The following is an 18,040-nucleotide window of genomic DNA, read 5'->3' on the forward strand; positions in this document are numbered from 1 at the left end:
CTGTGCTATTTCTTTGATTAGGCGTTGCACTTGGCCCTTTCATCCTCCGAGTCTTTCATCGAAGGACCCGCTGGCGTTATCTCTTTCCTTTGCTTCCCCGTCACCCCCTCACTTGACTTCTTCCTTCACTGCCGTTAACACGCAGCCGCACAAGGGTGCAAACTAAACCACCTACGCAGCGTTGAACGACCGCCACTGGTCTTCGTACAAAGAGACGTTCCCGCCCTTATCGCAACATGGTTCCCAAAACTCCAGCATGGGTCCTCAAATGCGGCCTTGAACTTCTGCACGACTTGTTCGGCATGATGCAGTGTTGGTCTGTTCATGAAGATCGGCTCAAGGTGTGGAAGGCAAGGCACGAGAGGTATTGCACTCGGCTCTTTGATCCGCGTCTCTCAGCAGCTCACGCCACGCCAGCTTGTCCAAGACCAAGCTCCCAATTACGATGGTCGCGGTCTTTGGAAGTCAGTGAGTGCACGGCGTACTGGGAATGCCAGACTGACATGTCCCATGTCACAGCAACGGGGGCAGGAAAAAGTTCCCTATTGAATGCTATACTCGGAGGCACGTTTTGTACCGCGCGGGTTATGCACTACCTCTGACCTCGAATCCACGTTCAGAACAAATTCTTCCTGCTGTTTCATCGGGAAAAGGTGCGGCTGGTTGTTCAGAATACGCACGTCCTCCAATTGACGCCCCCCATTTCAACAGCCGGGACGGGCGTACCAATCCAGGTCGAATATCACGAAGACAGCAATATATTCGCGGAAGTGTGTTTCATCACTCGCGATGAGTGGCTCAAGGAGATATCAGATTTCCTCGTCAATGCTGAGGATGATGACGGCGTACGTAACGTGGCCAGAATCGTCAGAGGAGTCAACAAGATCGATGGAGCTGTTATCACCTTTGAGAAGGTAGGACGGAATGTTGACGGAGGTAAATACCCAGAGTAATTGAGTTGCACCAGCTCCAAGCCGCGTATCCCGGACTCAAGCCCCAGGACCTTGACCGTATCTCCGCAGAAGACGTGGTCGCGAAGGGACCTCGTACGTTTCTCTTACCTATGACAAATATTCACACCTATTTTACTGATACGATAGATCTCGACGAATGTTTCGGTCGGACAAAGATATTCATCGGAGATGCGAGTGCTGTTTCCCAGCAGCTGAGGATATTTGTCACCCAGAACGGAGCACGATCCAGAGGTACGTGCTCATGATACATGAGAGTTTTCTGTGAATGCTAATGGTGTCGTCAGCACGCGGCGGCAATTTCTGGCCTATCGTCTCCTCCGTCAACATCAAGATCAAATCACCTGTGCTTGAGTCTGGCGCGGTCTTCGTGGACTTACCTGGATCGGAGGACGTCAATACAGCTCGCGCCAGTGTGGCTGAATCGTACAAGAACAACGCAGACGCATTTTTAATCGTGTCAGCTGCGACTAGGGCCGAAGACGACGAGAGGGCACATAGTTCGCATCACCCTCTTTTCTAGTATGTGAGGAGCGTCTCAACTGATAGAATTTCAGGGTTATTCAAGTCACTGTTGCGTATGTCTCTCCGTAACGCGTATCCCGATTCACGCTGACGAGGAAAACCGCATTGTATCTAGTCGGTGAGTTCCATGCGCTTTCTTTTGGACATAGTCTGATATTCGTCGTAGAGGGACGAATGAGAGATAACATCGCATTTGTCTGTAAGCGATCGGCGTGCTAGGTCGTCGGCTGGAACTGAGTATCTCGGTTAAGGCACCAAAACGGACGAGAATGTCGACGGTTATGCCGACGACATTGCCGATGATGAGAAACTCGAGGAGCAACAGGTCGCAATCTTCGAGGCACGCGATCTGCTGCAGAAGGCACAAGAGCGCCTTGCCCTCCTGAGATCCCAGCAGGATGAGGGTCAGTCAAAGCGTCCTTCAGATTCTGGCATACTGACGGTGCCCGAACTGTTGAGTAGATGCTTGTGCCCTACAAGACGGGGATCAGGTTTCATTGCACACAAGGTTCTCGGACCCGAACGGCTCCCGGAAACGTCGTGGAGTCAATGATACCTCCTGCTCCACGAGTAACGCCGCACGGCAGAAACGTCAACGTGTTCGCATGCTTGCCCCTGAGTTTCGTAGCAACATGTTGCCCAGCAGCGTCTCTGAGTGGGATGACTTGTTTGGCATGGAGGTGGATACTCCTTCGCACAACAGTCCGGTGAGCGAATTGCAGAAGGCGGTCGATGTGAGAGACACGATCGCCACGGAGCTGGCACGAAAGGAAGCAGACCTCAGGCTTTACCTCGCTAGGCACAGATCTCAGGTATGTAATGAGCAGTAGTCGATCACTTCCGGACAGCCAGTGACGTACTTGCGTTACAGAGTATACGCGAAGGAGTTAGAAGCAAACTTACGGACATGATACAGGAATGGACATGGGGTGCGTGTGGTCTGTTCTGGGTAGATTCTGTGTCTCACGGCACTCTTGCAGGAGGCGAATGCGACGCACCTTACTCAACTTTAGGTATGTTCGTCCATTTCTTCCGTGCTAAGCATAGCCATAGTGACGATCCGCGTTCACAGTGGGGAGAGGGCAACCGGAATTCTTCCCTTGTTCTGCGCAAGAGTACCTCCGACTCAGCGGAAAGTCTCAGAGATCAGGTGCGGGAGGTGTGTTCACACGCCTAGGCGAGACAGGGATTCTCTCGCTGCGAAAGTGGTGCAGCGATGTCAGTACCAGAACCCATCGTAGTGCCTCCGGACGTTTCCTGGAGGAACTCCGTTCGTACATCGAGGATGTCAGGTCGTTCATGGATAACACTTTGGCCGGCAGAGCTGGCCATCGAGCCAGACTGCAGACGTGGGGCACTCTAATCCGGAAACATCTGCTTCCGAGGTTCGAGGAACTGGTGAAGGATGAAGTGTCGGAGCTGCAAGCTGCCTTCCGAGATCGGATCGAGGAGTTCTGCGTCTATGCTGCCGAAAGGGTTTGTGCTGGACCACATGTATCTCCACCTCCATTCACATATTCTCTTGCAGGCTGACAAAGAGGTCGTGCGCGTTTTGGATCGGTTATATAGCAAACCCTGGCCGACTGTTCGAGCCAGTGAGTTCAATCTTTGGAGTGACTGACTGACGGCTGACACGCTCCAGCTCTGCGAGCAAAGGGGGAACATCGTACAAACCTGAATGCAGAATTTGTCGCACCTTTCACAGATGATATCATGGTCGCGTGGCGGGCCATGTTCAGCATGGTGATCTTTGACGACGTTGAGGAGAAAGTCGAGGAGATTGTCAAGGAGATGCTTGCGTCCATCGAGCGAAGCGACAACATGCAGCTGACCGATTCTGCGACAAAGGCAGTCTTTGATGCACGACGAGAGTCATGCATCAAGATCGTGCACAAGCACCTGAAGTTTGCGCGATCGGATTTCCAGCAATTCATGTGCTACACGCAAATAAACGTTTCGCAATCACTAGCAAGCAACATCAAGTACCAACTAGAAGAAGGATACCGCGCAGCTATGCGACATACCGGCAAAGGTAGTGTCAATTTGCAGAAGGTGAATCTGCAGACGTACCGTGCTTCATGATACTGACTGAAACCGACTGCATAGGATGAATTTCGCCGCTTCGTTTTGAGTGATGATTTACACCTATTCAAAGGCCTTCAGACGTATATTCAGGCGGCACTCGACCGCGCGGCGACAGAGGCAGGTTTCAAGCTATCGAGACAGCTCGATAATCTGACTGGCAAGGTATATATAACCGTCGCGACATCATCTCCAGCTGATTCCCTGTTCTCTTTCAGCTCGTGAACGATATATCCCTGCTTTGGGAGGCACCGACAGAAAATTATCGACGAGACAAGTTGAAGGTCTATGATCTGATTTCAGGGGTCAAACGATTGGAAGTTCCGTTGACGAGCGCGCACCCCCGACTCGGGGCATGACGTCTCGTGGATCGGGACTGTTGCTCGCAGAGGGTGGCAGAGGGTGAAGGGTTCATGTACATTACTGATACTTCTGCGCTGGTTCCGTGATTCGAAGCAATATGTTTTGTACATCCCGTTTCAGTGCTGCTCCGTCGCCGTTAGGGTGCACGATCCGAGCGTTACGGCAATTTCCGGTCAGGCACCGGCAAGGGAGTTGATCGAACACGGCTCTTTCGTACTTTCCAATGCCATGCCGTTAGTCTTTCATTCATGTCCCGAGATTCGAGGAGCCTTCAACAAGCAATAATGGAGTGTATACTGGCCGTGTACGCGTTCCTGTCTACGTTTCCATAGGGAACTGACGTGAAGTTGAAACGCGGACCTGCTTTCTTCCGCCGCAGCTCCAGGGTGCCTCGTCCGCAATCGGGCACCGGAACTATCTTTAGATCGGGACATATAAGAACATGAACCATGGGCGCTGTGAACCATCAAAAGTCTCTCTTTCCTTTCCCTCTCCGGTCGGTTGTCGCTCGTTCGCTCATTCTCGAACATCACATTCTTTTTATCTGGGATTTCTGGTCATCATGAAGTTTTCCGTCGCTCTGGTCGCCCTCGCCACCTTCGCTTCATCTGCGGAAGCTGGCATCCACGGAAAGCGTGCTAAGCACTTCGGTCGTGCTAACAAGCACGTTTGCGCACACCGCTCCTCCGCGGCCGAGTAAGTGGTCATCTACAATCATTTTCAGCTTCACCATTCCAGCTTCTGCGTATCTACTTCCGTCGGGTAATGAGTCTTGTTTATACTACGTCCACGTTGCGAATACCACAATTCCAATACTATCAATCTGCCTTTCCGTGTTGATGAATGTGACTAATAACACGCGTTTCTGCAGGTCGGCTACCGCTGTCCTCGCTAACGCGACGGAATCTGCTGTCTCTAGCGTCGTTATCGTCACGAGCACGTCCACGTCCACCGTCCCTTTCTCCACCTTCGTGGCACCGACCACATCCGTCCACCCGACTTCTGTTATGGTTTCCACCGGCAAAGTTGGATCTTCCACCGTCGCTGCGTCAACGAGCAAGGTCCAGGCATCGTCCGCTGCCGCCACTTCCGTCACCAAGGCGGCCACTACCTCGTCGAAGGTGAAGGCAACCTCCTCCTCGTCTACGGCTGCCTCCGCAACCAGCGTTTCGCTCTCCTCGAGTACGACCAAGCGTGGTCTCGGCTTCAACGATATCGGTGCTACGACTGCTTTCGGTACGAAGTAAGTTGACCCCATCGTCGTGAATCCACTTCGATAGGGCAATTCTGATGAATGTATGCAGGGTCTCGTGGGCCTACAACTGGGACTCGACCAAGAGTGGCAGCCTGGCCTCGGGTGTTGAGTATGTACCTATGCTCTGGGGCACGAGCTCCGACCACACCTCGGCCTGGACCACCCACGCAAATGCTGCGATCTCTAGCGGTTCCACGCATCTGCTCGGGTGCGTTCTTCTTCACCCTAGCATTCTACCACGAACTGATTCGCGACGACATGCAGATTCAACGAACCCGACCTGTCCTCCCAATCCAACCTTTCTCCGTCTGCCGCCGCGGCCGCATGGAAGACTTACATGGAACCCTTCGCCGGCAAAGCCAAGCTCGTCTCGCCCGCGATCACCAACGGCGCCGCGCCCATGGGTACCGCCTGGCTCGACGACTTCCTTTCCGCCTGCAGCGGCTGCACGATTGACGCCATCGCGATCCACATCTACGACGCCGCCAGCAATACCGCCTACTTCCAGAACTACATCTCCGACATCGGCACCAAGTACGGCAAGCCGGTCTGGGTCACCGAGTTCGGCGCGACGGGTTCGACGAGCGACCAGCAGACGTTCCTTGAGACGATGCTGCCCTTCCTCGACGGCCTTTCCTCGGTCGAGCGCTACAGCTACTTCGGCGACTTCTCCGGCACGTTCGTCGATTCGAGCAACAAGCTGCTCGCCCTCGGCGAGACCTACGCCTCGGCCTGATCTCCTTTTCTCTGCGGTGGTCCATCCACCTTGCCCCCAGGTTGACGACAATCCGACTGTCTTTATTCCTTCTTTATTCGGCTCGACCCGCATTCTGGTCCTATCATCTGGCATCGCTTTCTCCTGCTATCGTTTACGGATTCCGTTAGATCAGCATCCCTCAAGCCCTTCGGTGGCATTGTATACAATCCATAGAGCGCTGGATGCGTTCACTGCATAGATAGATGTGCCCTTGACGGGCTATCGCCTCGTATTCGCATTAGATATGCCTGGAATGACGCTGCGCGCCGAAAATGAAACCTATGAATATGTCCCGTACCTCTTGCTGAATGATCGATATACATTTTCGTCCATCAGACGCGTATGTTTTTCGCATGCGACGAACCGAGGGCGAGAGGGGAAAAAATGACCACCGCAGGGGTCGAACCTGCAATCTCCTGATTACCTCAAATCCAAGGGACAAGAGATCGTAGTCAGACGCGATGCCATTTCGCCAGGCGGCCTTGACAATGCATCGTAATCATTGTTATTAGCGACATGCAGTCGAGCGTCGAGTCTGTGCGACATCGGATCTGCATCATGACCGCCTCGTTTTACTCTGTTTCTGGTGAGTCGGAGTCTTCGTGTCCGGTGGCGAAATTGACCACGGATACAGCAACGACTCCTATGCTGCCATGATCCGATACGCTTCGACGCTCGTCTATACGTATTGTGCGGGCGTTGCTACGCTACTTGACACAATCATCGAGCCTTTTTTGCTCTACTGCACGAGGTGGATCAGCGGCGACAGGATATCACGAGTAACATCATCATACCATGGATTGGTGGATCTCAGCAATAAGGTCCGAACAATATCCAGCGTCGCCCTCTTGTCCGATGCCCGTAAATAATGAGCGAGCAAGGGTTATGTGCATGAGTGCCTCATTGTAACGACACTGGTCGCGATCGAGCAATCCAATGTAAATCCGACACCAAGCAATCTGGTAGATGTCCCCAGTGCTTGAGGCAACGTCGAGAGCGCGATTCAGCTTATCTGCAGCTTGGTAGTATTGCTCTTGGGCACGATCGATGTCGCCCAGGCTCTGTAGACATTGAGTTGCGCCAAGCTGATTTCCAGTCTCAGAGTATATCTTGAGAGCCTGGGTAAGCTTGTTTATCGCCTCCGCGTACTCATTTTGGTCACGATGAATACTGCCCAAAATTCGCAGAGAACTGGCTGCGCCCAACCCGTCTCCGGCTTCAACATATACGTCGTGGGCCCGTTTGAACGCCTCTGTAGCCCGTGTATACTCCTTCTGCATGCGATATATGTCACCCATGCTTTGCAGGCATTCTGCCACACCCAGTCGGTCTCCAATCTCGGAGTAGATGTCGTGTGCCCGAATGAGATTCGCTATCGCCTCAGTGTGCTCGTTTCGCATGTAAAAGATGTCGCCCGAGCTTTGCAGGCAACTCGCTACCCCCAGTCGGTCACCAATTTCGGAGAACGTATCGTGGGCCTGAACAAGCTTCGCTATGGCCTCCGTGTATGCGCCCTGCACGTAACAAATGTAGGCCAGTCTTTCTAGGCAATTTCCCACCTGCCGTCGGTCGCCAATCTGGGAAAATACGACATGCGCCCGGGATGTATTCTCTATCGCCTCCGTGTACTTTTTCTGCGTGCAATAAATGTCGCCCAAGTTTTGCAGGCAGTTCGCTATGCCCAGGTCATCTCCAATCTTGGAGTACGCGTCGTGGGCATGCGTGAACTTCTCTATTGCCTTGGTAGCCTCGCTACGACTGCGATACACAATGCCGGAATAGTACAGGCATTCCGCTGCCGTTTCTTGATCTTCGAACCTATGACATTCCACCAGTGCAGCATCCAAGTCGCGCTGTGCCATCGCGTAGTGACGCATACACCCTAAGAGTCTTGCCCTCAGCACCAACCCTTTTGCACGATGAACATCCAGTCCATGAATAGGCCATTGACTGAGCAACTTGTCTATAATTTCAGTTGAATGTCGTGTCCAGCACTGAAACTTGGAGAACGAGAAAGCGGCGCGAGCGATACCAGGCGTACATGTTCGACCCAGTCGGAGTTCCTGCACGAGTAAATGGATGATGTTGCCTGTCTCCGGAAGCAGAATATTTGAAGCCTGCTCAAAATCGCCGTATCCCGGAGACACGGATGCATGTTCGTCTATGAGTCCGGTATAGTATTGCAACAGTTTTTGGTATTTTGATTGCGGCAGGTCGTGATGTATGATGATGTGCTGGCGAATCGGGGAGAGCACCTTGATAGAGCCCCCAGGGCTGATATAGGCGAGTGCACTGCATAGCAGCGCCGAGAGCGATTGGTGTACATTTTCGAAGCCAAGATTCATGTCGACGAGTTGATCCGAACCTCTGGTAAGACCGTCGGGTAAGTGGCATATGATTGCCAGCAGAGCGAGAGCATCTGGAGCTGCTTTCATAGATTCTGAGTTCAGCGAAAGCATGATTGAGACATCAAGACTCGTCAACCGGGTGGGAAATCGTGGTTCGGTGGTAAGCAACGCGGTAGATTGTGATTTCCATCGTTGTAGTAGGAGAGAACAGGGTAATACCCCCTTCTGCTTCGCAAGGAGATCAATGGCAAGCGGTAGGCCATCGACCTTCTCAAGCAACACGTCTAAATCCTGGTATTCTGCGGCTTTGGTATGAGGATTCATGGACAGAAACAGTGCTTTGGCAGATTCCATGCTCAACGGAGCAAGACAGACGGGATTCCACCGCACGTGTTCCTTAGCCGGCGGATGGTCCCCTCGCATCGTCACGACAAGTTGGAGGTTGGAAAGCGCGGCCAATGCACCGAGAAGCTTCGTTAGCGACGCGTGGGTTCCTCCAGCATCCCATGGGCTTTCGAAGTTATCTAGAACAAGGACAGTAGGGCCCACAGCTTGGATGCATCGTATCAGCCACTTCATAGGGTCTCCGCTGTCCGTACAGCTTCCGAGAACCTGGAGGATAGCAAGGACGAGGGCGGAATCTGACAAGAGAGTATTGCATGGGACGAAACAGCATCACATCCGAGATTTGATGTCAGGATGGTCGAGGATTGAGAGTGCGACGGAAGTCTTGCCAATTCCGCCGGTACCAAGGAGAATTGTATGGCTTTGTTCGTTGCTCCCAAGTCTTTGGACTACATCATTCACGATTTGATCTCGTCCCTGAAAATGCATCGGAGGGAGAGGTACGATAGACGAAAACTGAAGACTGATCGATCTTGGTTAGTGTGAACACAATAGAGTAAACCAAACAACGAGCCTAGCTGGTTGGGATGTGAGCAGCTGGTGGACTCACGATCAGTATATGAGCTCCAGCAAGTAAGCCAACAGACCTGGCGAACACCATCTGCTCGGGAAAGGCGAAGCTCCTCTCGGATCCCGGTTAATCCTGTTTCTAATGCTAAATGCATCCCTCCGAATGCCATCCTGATATCACTGAGCATAACGACCTGATGAAAACGTGAGATTCAGTGAAGAGCAAAGCGGCGTGAAGATGCACCTGGAACTGTTGCAGGCAACGGTCGATCAGAATGCTGTAGCTGGCGATCTCCTCCGCCACATATTCTCGTCGGAGGCACGCCCGTCTTAAGGACTTGAAGGAGAAGCGCTTCTGAAGCTGCAGTGTTTCAAGACCAGCCTTGACCTCTGAGAGGGTGCTATAAACCAGATCAGAATCATCCAAATTGGTGTCCCTTCGACGGCCGTGACGCACCAAGCGACGTTGTCAATGCAAGTTTTAAGCCGGTCCGGAATCTCATCAGTTGACCTTCCCTCTAGGACGGCGACGATGGATATCATCAACTTGCATGTATGCCGAGCCAGTTCCCGGCAATCCTTCTGATTCTTACGAACTTTCTGTGGCGTGTGTCATTAGTGAGACAATTTGACGAGCTTGCTTACTGCAACTCGCCTCGACTATCTCGATGACCGCCTTCGCCAGCTTGACCGCGCCTTTGAGAGGTTCGCAGATGATAACCCCTTCTGTGAGGGCCTCAAGCAGGGATAAGAATGTGTTCGTATTGGCGAGCGCATGGTCAAATCGCCGCTGCCAGATAGGTTCTCTTTGATCTTCGGGCATTGCAGACGTCAACGCGAGAGAGCACAAGCGTGTCAGTGGGAGTGGGCTGACAGGGGAAAGGTTCACAGTCTTGTATGAATAGTGTCTCGTGGAAGGTTCTATGAATAGCGAATGCTATGTAGATTAGGCTCACGAAGCTATGAAAATGATGTGTCCATCTCACATGGGACTCTATCCACGTCGTTTAGGGTTACCATCTAGATCACCGAGTCAGCCATTTGATCATCAGGTCTAGAGAGTTATGAGTGTTAGATCTCAAGGAGAAATCGAGAGTTACCGCCGCGGATACTAGTCCAGGCGAGGTAGGTGTAGCTACAGTTCATGCGCCTCGTGCTCCGAGGTGGTAGTTAAGCTTCAAAATAGCTTGAAGGATATCGAATGCAGCAAATTCGCGCAGCAAAGCTGCCTCACTCACAGCCCTACGACAGCCGGGCACAGTTGCCTCCTCGATGCTTCTTGTTAGATCGCACTCGCAGCTTGATCCCACAGACACTCAAGCTATAGACCTCTCTGTCCAGCTGCTCTGATCTTGTGATCGATCGTCTATTCCATCCTGATGAGTGGCTGGTGATCGTGTTGTCGCACACTGCTCACCGGGTTCGAAGTTCTCAGTACTGCGTCTCCGCGCCTAGAAACGAGGTGTGGTTTACGCATAAATCTGTCTGCGTGCATGTCGTTGATGTCTCGAGGCACGGCCGAGACCCGCTGTCGTTCTTATGCCAGATGGCACTGTAGACCAATATGACTACATCCCGTGCAGCAAGGATGCCGTTCGGTGCGGCGTGTTGTTCGCTGACACCAATAAGCCGTAAGCATCGACGCACGAATCCGACTCAATTTCCGCGGCCGCCTGGCGAAATGGCATCGCGTCTGACTACGATCGTGTATATTAAAGGTGCGAGGTAATCAGGAGATTGCAGGTTCGACCCCTGCGGTGGTCACGCAACGTTTTCGTCGAAATTCGTAACCACTTGGAATCACGATAGTCGTCTTAACTCTCCATGAATTTTTGTGTTTAGCGCGCACGTTGCACTGAGTTTTGAGTTACGGTTTACATATCCACGAGTTATTGTCCCAAACCTCTACGGAAATGCAACTAGGAATAAGCAAGTGCCGAGGAGCAGAGTCGATCGCATCTAGCAGTGGCATAGATCCGTCTATCCGTGTAGAACATATCCGCGCGTCGTGTCTACATCAACCCCAGAGCGGTACTCCCTTATGCACCGACGAAAGACTTGCCCTTCTGGATGTTCTTCTTGAGCTCGGGCAAGCACGCGGCGAGAAGCTTCTCCTCCTCGGGGGAGAGCGGACCGATCTCGTGGATCTTCTCAACACCGTTAGGGCCGAGCTCGACGTTGGAGGAGAAGAAGTCGATGCCCTGGTCGGCGAAGAGCGGGCTCTTCACAAAGGTCGGGGTAACAACGCCTTTCTCGCCGGTGAGACCGCGGAGGAGAGAGTTGGTGAACTTGGCACCGGCGTAGGCCATGGAGAGAGTCGCGGAGCCAGCACCGTCCTTGGCCTTGACGACCTCGTCACCGCCGTACTGGATGCGGTGAACAATCTTCTCGTACGATTCGCCGGTAATAGCCTTGCCGTAAGAGGACTGGCTGAGAAGGGGGACAATCGTGGGGCCGGAGTGGCCTCCGACAACAGTGACAGGAGTGTTTGCTGGGTCCGCGCCGGTGACCTCCGCAAGGAAGCGGGTAGCACGGACAACATCCAAGGAGGTGACCCCGAATACACGCTTCGGGTCGAAGACGCCCGCCTTGGCGAGGGTCTCGGCGACGATGGGGACGGTGGAGTTCACAGGGTTGGAGATGACGAGGATGTGCGCCTCCGGGGACACCCTGCCGACGGCGGTAGCAAGGTCGCGCACGATGGATGCGTTGGTGTTGAAGAGGTCGTCACGGGTCATCTAGGCGAAAAGTTCAGGGAAGATCTCATATGACGTTCGCGTTGCATACTCACACCGGGCTAGAAATGGATCAGTACGAGATACATATAACTGTCGTGTCGCGACATACCTTTCGGGGAACACCAGCGGGGATAACCACGACCTTGACACCCTCGAGAGCAGCATCGAGTTGGTCAGCAGCGTAGCCCTTGACCTAACACCAGAGTCAGACTGCTTCTCGTTAATATACAGCGAGTACGTACATCGCCGGAGCTGTCAATGTGGCTGACGTCTGCAGCAACGCCCGGTGCACCCCGAATATCGTACAAGCTAAGGCTCGAGACAAGCGGGTCGCATTTGAGTAGCAGCGAGAGTGGCTGGCCAATGCCTCCACCTGCGCCAAGGACGGCAACCTTTGTCTGGCGCGCTGCCGACGAGGAGAAGAGGCGCGACTGGGACTTAAGTGCACGAGCTGCTGAGCGGGCGAACATGGTGGTAGGTGGTCAAGAGCGTGGTAAGTCTTCCGTCACTGCGCGGGGAAATTTCCTATATGGTCGGCCAAAGCCGGGTCGGCGTCATCATACACCGCTCGGTGGTAGATCGGCAATACAAGCTTCAAGCTTTAGCTGCGTCTTTCACCGTGATCACGAGCAAAGATGTGCGGGGAACGGATTCTGTTGTCGGACAGACTACACGGAATACAAACTGCCTCGAACTAGTACATCAACAAGCCCCCCATATGCCAAGTGATGGATTTTGTCTGTTGGCATTGTGAGTCAGCGACGTACAACGATGAGTGGAAAGTGCGGTGGATAGAAGAATCAGACATCCTAGGAAGGACTGCAACCCTCATCGCGCCGACCCCCATCTCGCGCCCAGCGCACCACAAGGGCGGCCCACAAGCGTCAACACTAATTGGGTTCAGCGCGACGTGGGGAATATAGACGTCCGACGTTGGGGGAGTGCTCCCGCAACAGGAGGGCACTAGAGTGGAAACTGCGAAGTGAACGGTATGGATTCATCATGAAGGAATGCGAAGCTGCACCAGCTGCAACCAGGAAGGAAGATACTGACCGAAGGAGCACTATTTCAAACGCCAAATGCACCGGACTTGCGGAGAACAGCAGGACCCACCTGGTGAAGCGGTGTCAGTACGGCCTGCACAAGCAGCACATATCGCAGTAAAAGGAAACATCAGACGAAATGGCACTGGCAAGTACGCTGTGCGCTCCGTAGAGCGCGGGTTCGTTGCGAACGAAAGCCTCTAATACTCGGCATGGTCGTATAGGACGGGGAAGAGAGTGAAGTCATCTCTTGCGAGAGCTGAATACAGCTCCCGAATCAATGGGAGGACTCACATGGCCTATAGTTTGCGAAGAGTCTTGAAGCTAGGCTCGAGGATGCCTTGATTACTGAAGCGACGCAAACCTAGCAAGTACAAGTCAGGAGAAGCACTTCTGATTAACAAAATCGATGAAGTTCAGATAAAGCGAGAGTCACCGCCAAAGCGGGCCCCCGAAGGTAGCTGAGATAGTTTTCTCCAGTGCAGGATACCCCGCGTAAAGCCAAATGCCTCAAACATCATATGCGAATCATGAACCAAAACATATAACTCACAGATATTATATCGGCTGGAGCGGGACTTGTGGGTTTGAGATGCGTTGTTCCTAGTGGAGGTACTGTGAGCTTCTGAATATATGCGTCGTAAACGAACCAAGAGGATCAGAGAAATAAAGTTCACCAGCGCCGAAGCTCAGCAACAGCTTCTAGTTGATAATTGAATGATGAATCATCACGCAGCTGGACGGGACACAACATCTTGAACACGACGAAACATAACTCACGTCCGGCGACTTCAGCAGTCTGGAGTGCGACCATGAACAGCAGGCAACCTGAATGATCAAGAGGTCAGCCTCGTGCATGATGAGAGGGTAGGATGGGAAGATCAGAGGGGGTTGCCCGAATATGTGAGCTTGGTCGGGCATTTTCGGCAGCAAAGATACGCAGACCGTCGTGATAATAGGCATCATTCGGGAAAGTGATAGATCCGAGACTCACCCAACGCGAAGGGGCTTAGACAATTGTGGACTGCTCGAGGTTGGACACCGACTTCATCCTGAGGACAAAGAGTCAATATCAAGTATCAAGAAGCGATGGTCAGGTTCAAGGAGGTTCAGAGTATAAATATACAGCCAGGAGATTTCGTCAAGTCCCGCCGCGTTGAAAACGACGGAATCAGGCGGTAAATCCATGAATACATCACGACAGTCATTCAGAGGATTGACTCACGGGGTCGATGAGACGTCGTCTTCGCAAGATGATGATGTGCTTCGTACCTGAAGAGGATGAGGTGTGAGTATGGAAAAACAGAAGACGGATGAAGAGCGCAGAAGGCTATGCTCAGTGGATTGACAGAAGATGTAAAGCATCGGGCAGAGCCCTCAGATACTCTAGTTTGAAGGTTTGGATCATCTCCGCGCGAAGCAGAGATGGATCATGAACAGTCGACACTCACCGTCCTCACGTTCTCATATCGACCTTGAGTCGCGCCGGAATCTAGAGGCCATTCCGATTCTGGATATGCAAACGTTAGTACATATAGAAGTGAATGCATATACGTTGGGACCGATCAGTGTAACTATGACAAAATATCCAGAGCATCGTGCATGCCAGGTAGGTAGATTGACAGCACTCGGAGCGAGTTTTGTCATCTTTTCGAAGCGAAGAACGCATGAATCAGGACGTGAATGCTTACATTATGAAGCTGAACGTTCAGCGTGAACGCATGACGTTGGCTAAGACGGTAGCAAACTCGAGCACAATGGAGACGAGAGAGGCTGCGCAAGCGAAAAAATTCGGGATGCGCTATAAAGGTCACCTGATAGTTTTAGGGTAGGCTAACTACTGGTAGTACGGGAACGACGCGTCAAGCTCGGTGAGAGGTTATGTATCAGGCATAACGTTCAATGTGTAATACGTGCCTTCGGCACTCTGTTGCAGTGTATCTAGCGTAACAACTTCCCATATGAAGGTATCAAGGAGCAGATACCAGAGCATTCTGCTCACAGTATACGTTCGGCGAGCCTGAATGGCCCGCTCTGACCTATCGGCCGTTCCATTCTCGCAAGAGCGTATCGACCACCTTGCAAGAAACCGCTGAGTATCATCGACGTTGACTTCGCGTTACTTTAGGCTGCTGATGACGGGGAACCCATTCCCTTCTTTATTGATAGAACATGATCGCTAGCGAGACGAGGTGCTGAGATAAGTTAAGTCCTTCGAGGCAGCGTGGTCGCGGATCTCGCCCAGAGGGGCGAAATGTTGGTCGAGCTTGGTAGTGCAGGTCGGGTAGTTGATGAGCCAAAGCGCCTCCTGGTTGTCAGGATAGCCGGAACCTGCTTGTGGCCGTAGTACATACTACACTGTGTCATGCGAAAGCTATGATTTCGCAGGCATTGCGCCGAGACCAATCAATTGAATTTCCACCCGACATGATGTTCAGCGTCGCCATGTTTTTTGCCAATACGGTATCGGAGGTGTGCAAGTTCATGCGAGAACTGTTATGGTTATCCACGAAGGAGCCCAGTAGTGATGCGTCCTGGTGGAGTAGCGTAGTGGCCAGCTGTGGCTGCAGTGATGGGGCCTAGAGCAAGTCAGAAGCAACATGAAAGCAGTATTGTGATACAATCCGTTGTAATCCCTCCATATGAAAACGCGAATGGTTCGGTTCCGGCTTTGAATCGATTGATTGAACTCGCATGCGGTATCCTCGATCTTGCGCTACATTATATGGACGCTTATTGCCACTGGCAACTCTCGGAATACGGTTCGCATTGGCTTGGTATGCATCTCCGATTTCAACACCACAATGAGTTGTTATGGGAGCAAATACTACGGAGCACCATCATATTATGTGGCGCTGGCTACCTGTTTATCATGGAGATTATTATCTGTAAAACAGATGCACCTCCTCAACAATGGGCGTTCGATTCGATGTCACACCAAACCAAATCAGTAACACAGTCGGAAGCAACCGAGAAGTACTCGGCAACGCTTAGATTCATCTGAGATCAGATGTGACTGGCAATCTCAAGAGAATCCAGGCCGTCCGCAGGGAAGTGGTGTTAGAGCGGGTGTAGAGGAGTCGGGTGCTCGAAACGCGAGCACAGTCGAATCTCGAAGATGCATCGCATTGCACTTGTGTCGAACCAGACGAACGTACTCGAGGACCCCCTCTGATGCAGATGACGCGTCGCGTCGGTCGGTCTTGGCGCCCTGCCAAGCCAGGGTTATATTTGACTTCGAAGATCTTCGAGCCGAATTTGAGCGGGGCATCGGTATAGTCCACGGCAGATCTCGAATCACGGCCCCGAGAGAACAGTGCGAGAGAAGAGCACTCTGACTCGCCATGTGGCAAAGAAAGAAGGAGAGAGTGGACCGTGAGAGTGGTAGCTTGAGCTGATCCGTTGGTATAGGCTGCCGGAGCCCCCATGATGAGTCGGAGCTTAGGTGAGTCGTAAACATGGCGGTTTTTCATAGATTTGAATATAATCTCATCCGTAGTTGGAAGGCAATGAACTGAAGATATCGGAGAAAATATCAACGCGCCTCGTTTTCATGGGTTCAGCAGCTCCGAATGACCCTTCCAAAACTCTTCTCCCACTACGTCGCAATGGTATGCAACGATCATCGTGGTACGTTTTATCTTCTTCTTCGATGACGCCGTATCGAGCGAAGGAGCAGGTGCTGCGATATCCATATCGGATGTTACAGTCGAATCTACTGTGGCCGCAGCCGGTGCCTCGGCAGGACCCCGTTGACCCTCGGACGCCATAGCGGGTCCTAAGCACACCTAAAACAACCCCGAGATTTGTTCATGTCCGGCCCGAGTGTATGTAAACGTCGCACTTACGTTTTCCCGCACGAGCAGTGTACCCTTACGAAGCCTCGCAGGAAGCGCGTTATAATTAATACCAAAGCGGCTGAATAGAAGCTCATGTTTTTGACCGGATAGGGTGCCCTGATAGAGCATCGAATGCGTGTCGGCAACTCAACGAGGAGTTAATCTGGCAAGAGCTTACCCGGAGCACGGCGTGTGCATCTGCCGTGCTGTGAGCGCCTTGTTGAACGAGTGCCCAAAAAGCCGTGTTGTAAAGATTGTTGATGTGCGCTGGATATAGGTACAATGTTACAAGAGCCAATATGGAAACTAAATTCCACTGCCTAGATAGCACGCACTATCGACCTGACGCCACGCGAAGTAATCCCTGACTTCTTGCTCGGACGGATACAGGATTATTCTTCCGTCGAAGGACGGCGGGTATTTGAGCGCTTTCTGCGGGAAGTGTTCCGCCCAGTGAAACATGTACATGGATGTGAATATCGAGGTGAGTGCTGTCAAGATTTTCGACATTCGCCGATTATAAAGCGAGGTAGACTTGCGGAACAGGAAGCTGGCAGAGCGCAAAGACAATCAGTATAGCGAGTGATCACAGCAAAGAAAGAACGATGCCTAAATTCATCCGACTCTCCAAAAGCGAGGATAATGTCATTAAACTCCGTCATGACACCGCGAGCAGCACAATTCATGAGATTCAGAGCGCGTTCGTCGTTGGGCTTGGTGAACTCATGTTCGGTAGAGAAGCTACAACACGCTCAACATCGCGCTAAACTCGCTCGTTACCGGGCACATTACATCCTTCGCGCCTTACCGGTGAAACGCCCGACCATCCACCCTGGCCAGTATGAACGTGCCGGGAAGCAAAGGGTCTGCGATCTCGTAGTTTTTAACGTACGAGAATCGTGAGCCAGCCATGAGTGCCCAGTTCTACGATCGAATATCAGGGTAAACGAGTAGGATTTGGATTAGTTCAAGTGCAGCCACGGCTATACAGCGCCGCTCCGGCGTGGCGCCTGGGAAGCCGAGTCATGCCCGATATGGGCCGGTTCGGGCAGCCGCCCCAGCCTCTCCTCCATACCACCAGCATCGACGACGGGCATTCGACTCAACAATCATCTATTAGCCGGCACACAATCGATAACTACACCTCGCAGGACGGAATATAACTACGGGTAAGCCGCGCATTGCACTACGTCACATGGGTCGG

General features: G+C 52.4%; 6 protein-coding genes and 2 non-coding genes across 8 annotated transcripts; 3 read left to right on the top strand and 5 right to left on the bottom strand.

Annotated features, from left to right (window-relative positions):
- Positions 1-236: 236 nt before the first annotated feature.
- PUNSTDRAFT_146729 (uncharacterized protein) lies at positions 237-3,980 on the top strand (the record flags this gene model as incomplete). The annotated part of the gene is made up of 18 exons (XM_007388687.1): positions 237-341; positions 400-464; positions 520-653; positions 712-914; positions 968-1,046; positions 1,101-1,205; positions 1,259-1,471; positions 1,529-1,549; positions 1,612-1,695; positions 1,748-1,900; positions 1,959-2,308; positions 2,368-2,425; positions 2,477-2,509; positions 2,569-2,972; positions 3,025-3,091; positions 3,139-3,548; positions 3,603-3,743; positions 3,797-3,980. The coding sequence occupies 18 exons, from the start codon at positions 237-239 to the stop codon at positions 3,935-3,937; spliced, it is 2,766 nt and encodes a 921-aa protein (XP_007388749.1). The 3' UTR covers positions 3,938-3,980.
- Positions 3,981-5,231: 1,251 nt separating this feature from the next.
- PUNSTDRAFT_77194 (uncharacterized protein) lies at positions 5,232-5,932 on the top strand (the record flags this gene model as incomplete). The annotated part of the gene is made up of 2 exons (XM_007388688.1): positions 5,232-5,404; positions 5,461-5,932. The coding sequence occupies 2 exons, from the start codon at positions 5,232-5,234 to the stop codon at positions 5,930-5,932; spliced, it is 645 nt and encodes a 214-aa protein (XP_007388750.1).
- Positions 5,933-6,338: 406 nt separating this feature from the next.
- Positions 6,339-6,435, bottom strand: PUNSTDRAFT_t103. Its single transcript has one exon. It is a non-coding gene; the product is annotated as a tRNA-Arg (tRNA).
- A 197-nt stretch (positions 6,436-6,632) lies between these two features.
- On the bottom strand, positions 6,633-10,039 carry PUNSTDRAFT_139006 (TPR-like protein; the record flags this gene model as incomplete). Its single annotated transcript, XM_007388689.1, has 6 exons — positions 6,633-6,692; positions 6,748-8,852; positions 9,398-9,410; positions 9,461-9,617; positions 9,674-9,816; positions 9,878-10,039. The coding sequence occupies 6 exons, from the start codon at positions 10,037-10,039 to the stop codon at positions 6,633-6,635; spliced, it is 2,640 nt and encodes an 879-aa protein (XP_007388751.1).
- An 844-nt stretch (positions 10,040-10,883) lies between these two features.
- PUNSTDRAFT_t99 lies at positions 10,884-10,980 on the top strand. The gene has a single exon. It is a non-coding gene; the product is annotated as a tRNA-Arg (tRNA).
- Positions 10,981-11,027: 47 nt separating this feature from the next.
- PUNSTDRAFT_146731 (malate dehydrogenase) lies at positions 11,028-12,424 on the bottom strand (the record flags this gene model as incomplete). The annotated part of the gene is made up of 4 exons (XM_007388690.1): positions 11,028-11,954; positions 12,008-12,013; positions 12,064-12,147; positions 12,197-12,424. The coding sequence occupies 4 exons, from the start codon at positions 12,422-12,424 to the stop codon at positions 11,256-11,258; spliced, it is 1,017 nt and encodes a 338-aa protein (XP_007388752.1). The 3' UTR covers positions 11,028-11,255.
- Positions 12,425-12,596: 172 nt separating this feature from the next.
- Positions 12,597-14,762, bottom strand: PUNSTDRAFT_55813 (uncharacterized protein). The gene is made up of 7 exons (XM_007388691.1): positions 14,689-14,762; positions 14,449-14,507; positions 13,992-14,042; positions 13,778-13,825; positions 13,551-13,600; positions 13,292-13,361; positions 12,597-13,067 (listed from the first exon to the last, which is right to left on the bottom strand). Coding segments are annotated over exons 6-7 (225 nt in total). The 5' UTR covers positions 13,294-13,361; positions 13,551-13,600; positions 13,778-13,825; positions 13,992-14,042; positions 14,449-14,507; positions 14,689-14,762; the 3' UTR covers positions 12,597-12,844.
- A 1,786-nt stretch (positions 14,763-16,548) lies between these two features.
- On the bottom strand, positions 16,549-17,748 carry PUNSTDRAFT_77145 (tRNAHis guanylyltransferase; the record flags this gene model as incomplete). Its single annotated transcript, XM_007388692.1, has 6 exons — positions 16,549-16,679; positions 16,842-16,953; positions 17,015-17,103; positions 17,172-17,370; positions 17,427-17,577; positions 17,645-17,748. The coding sequence occupies 6 exons, from the start codon at positions 17,746-17,748 to the stop codon at positions 16,549-16,551; spliced, it is 786 nt and encodes a 261-aa protein (XP_007388754.1).
- Between the last annotated feature and the right edge of the window lie 292 nt (positions 17,749-18,040).

The sequence above is a fragment of the Punctularia strigosozonata genome, assembly GCF_000264995.1.
Source record: "Punctularia strigosozonata HHB-11173 SS5 unplaced genomic scaffold PUNSTscaffold_20, whole genome shotgun sequence".
In the NCBI taxonomy this organism is placed as follows: domain Eukaryota; kingdom Fungi; phylum Basidiomycota; class Agaricomycetes; order Corticiales; family Punctulariaceae; genus Punctularia; species Punctularia strigosozonata.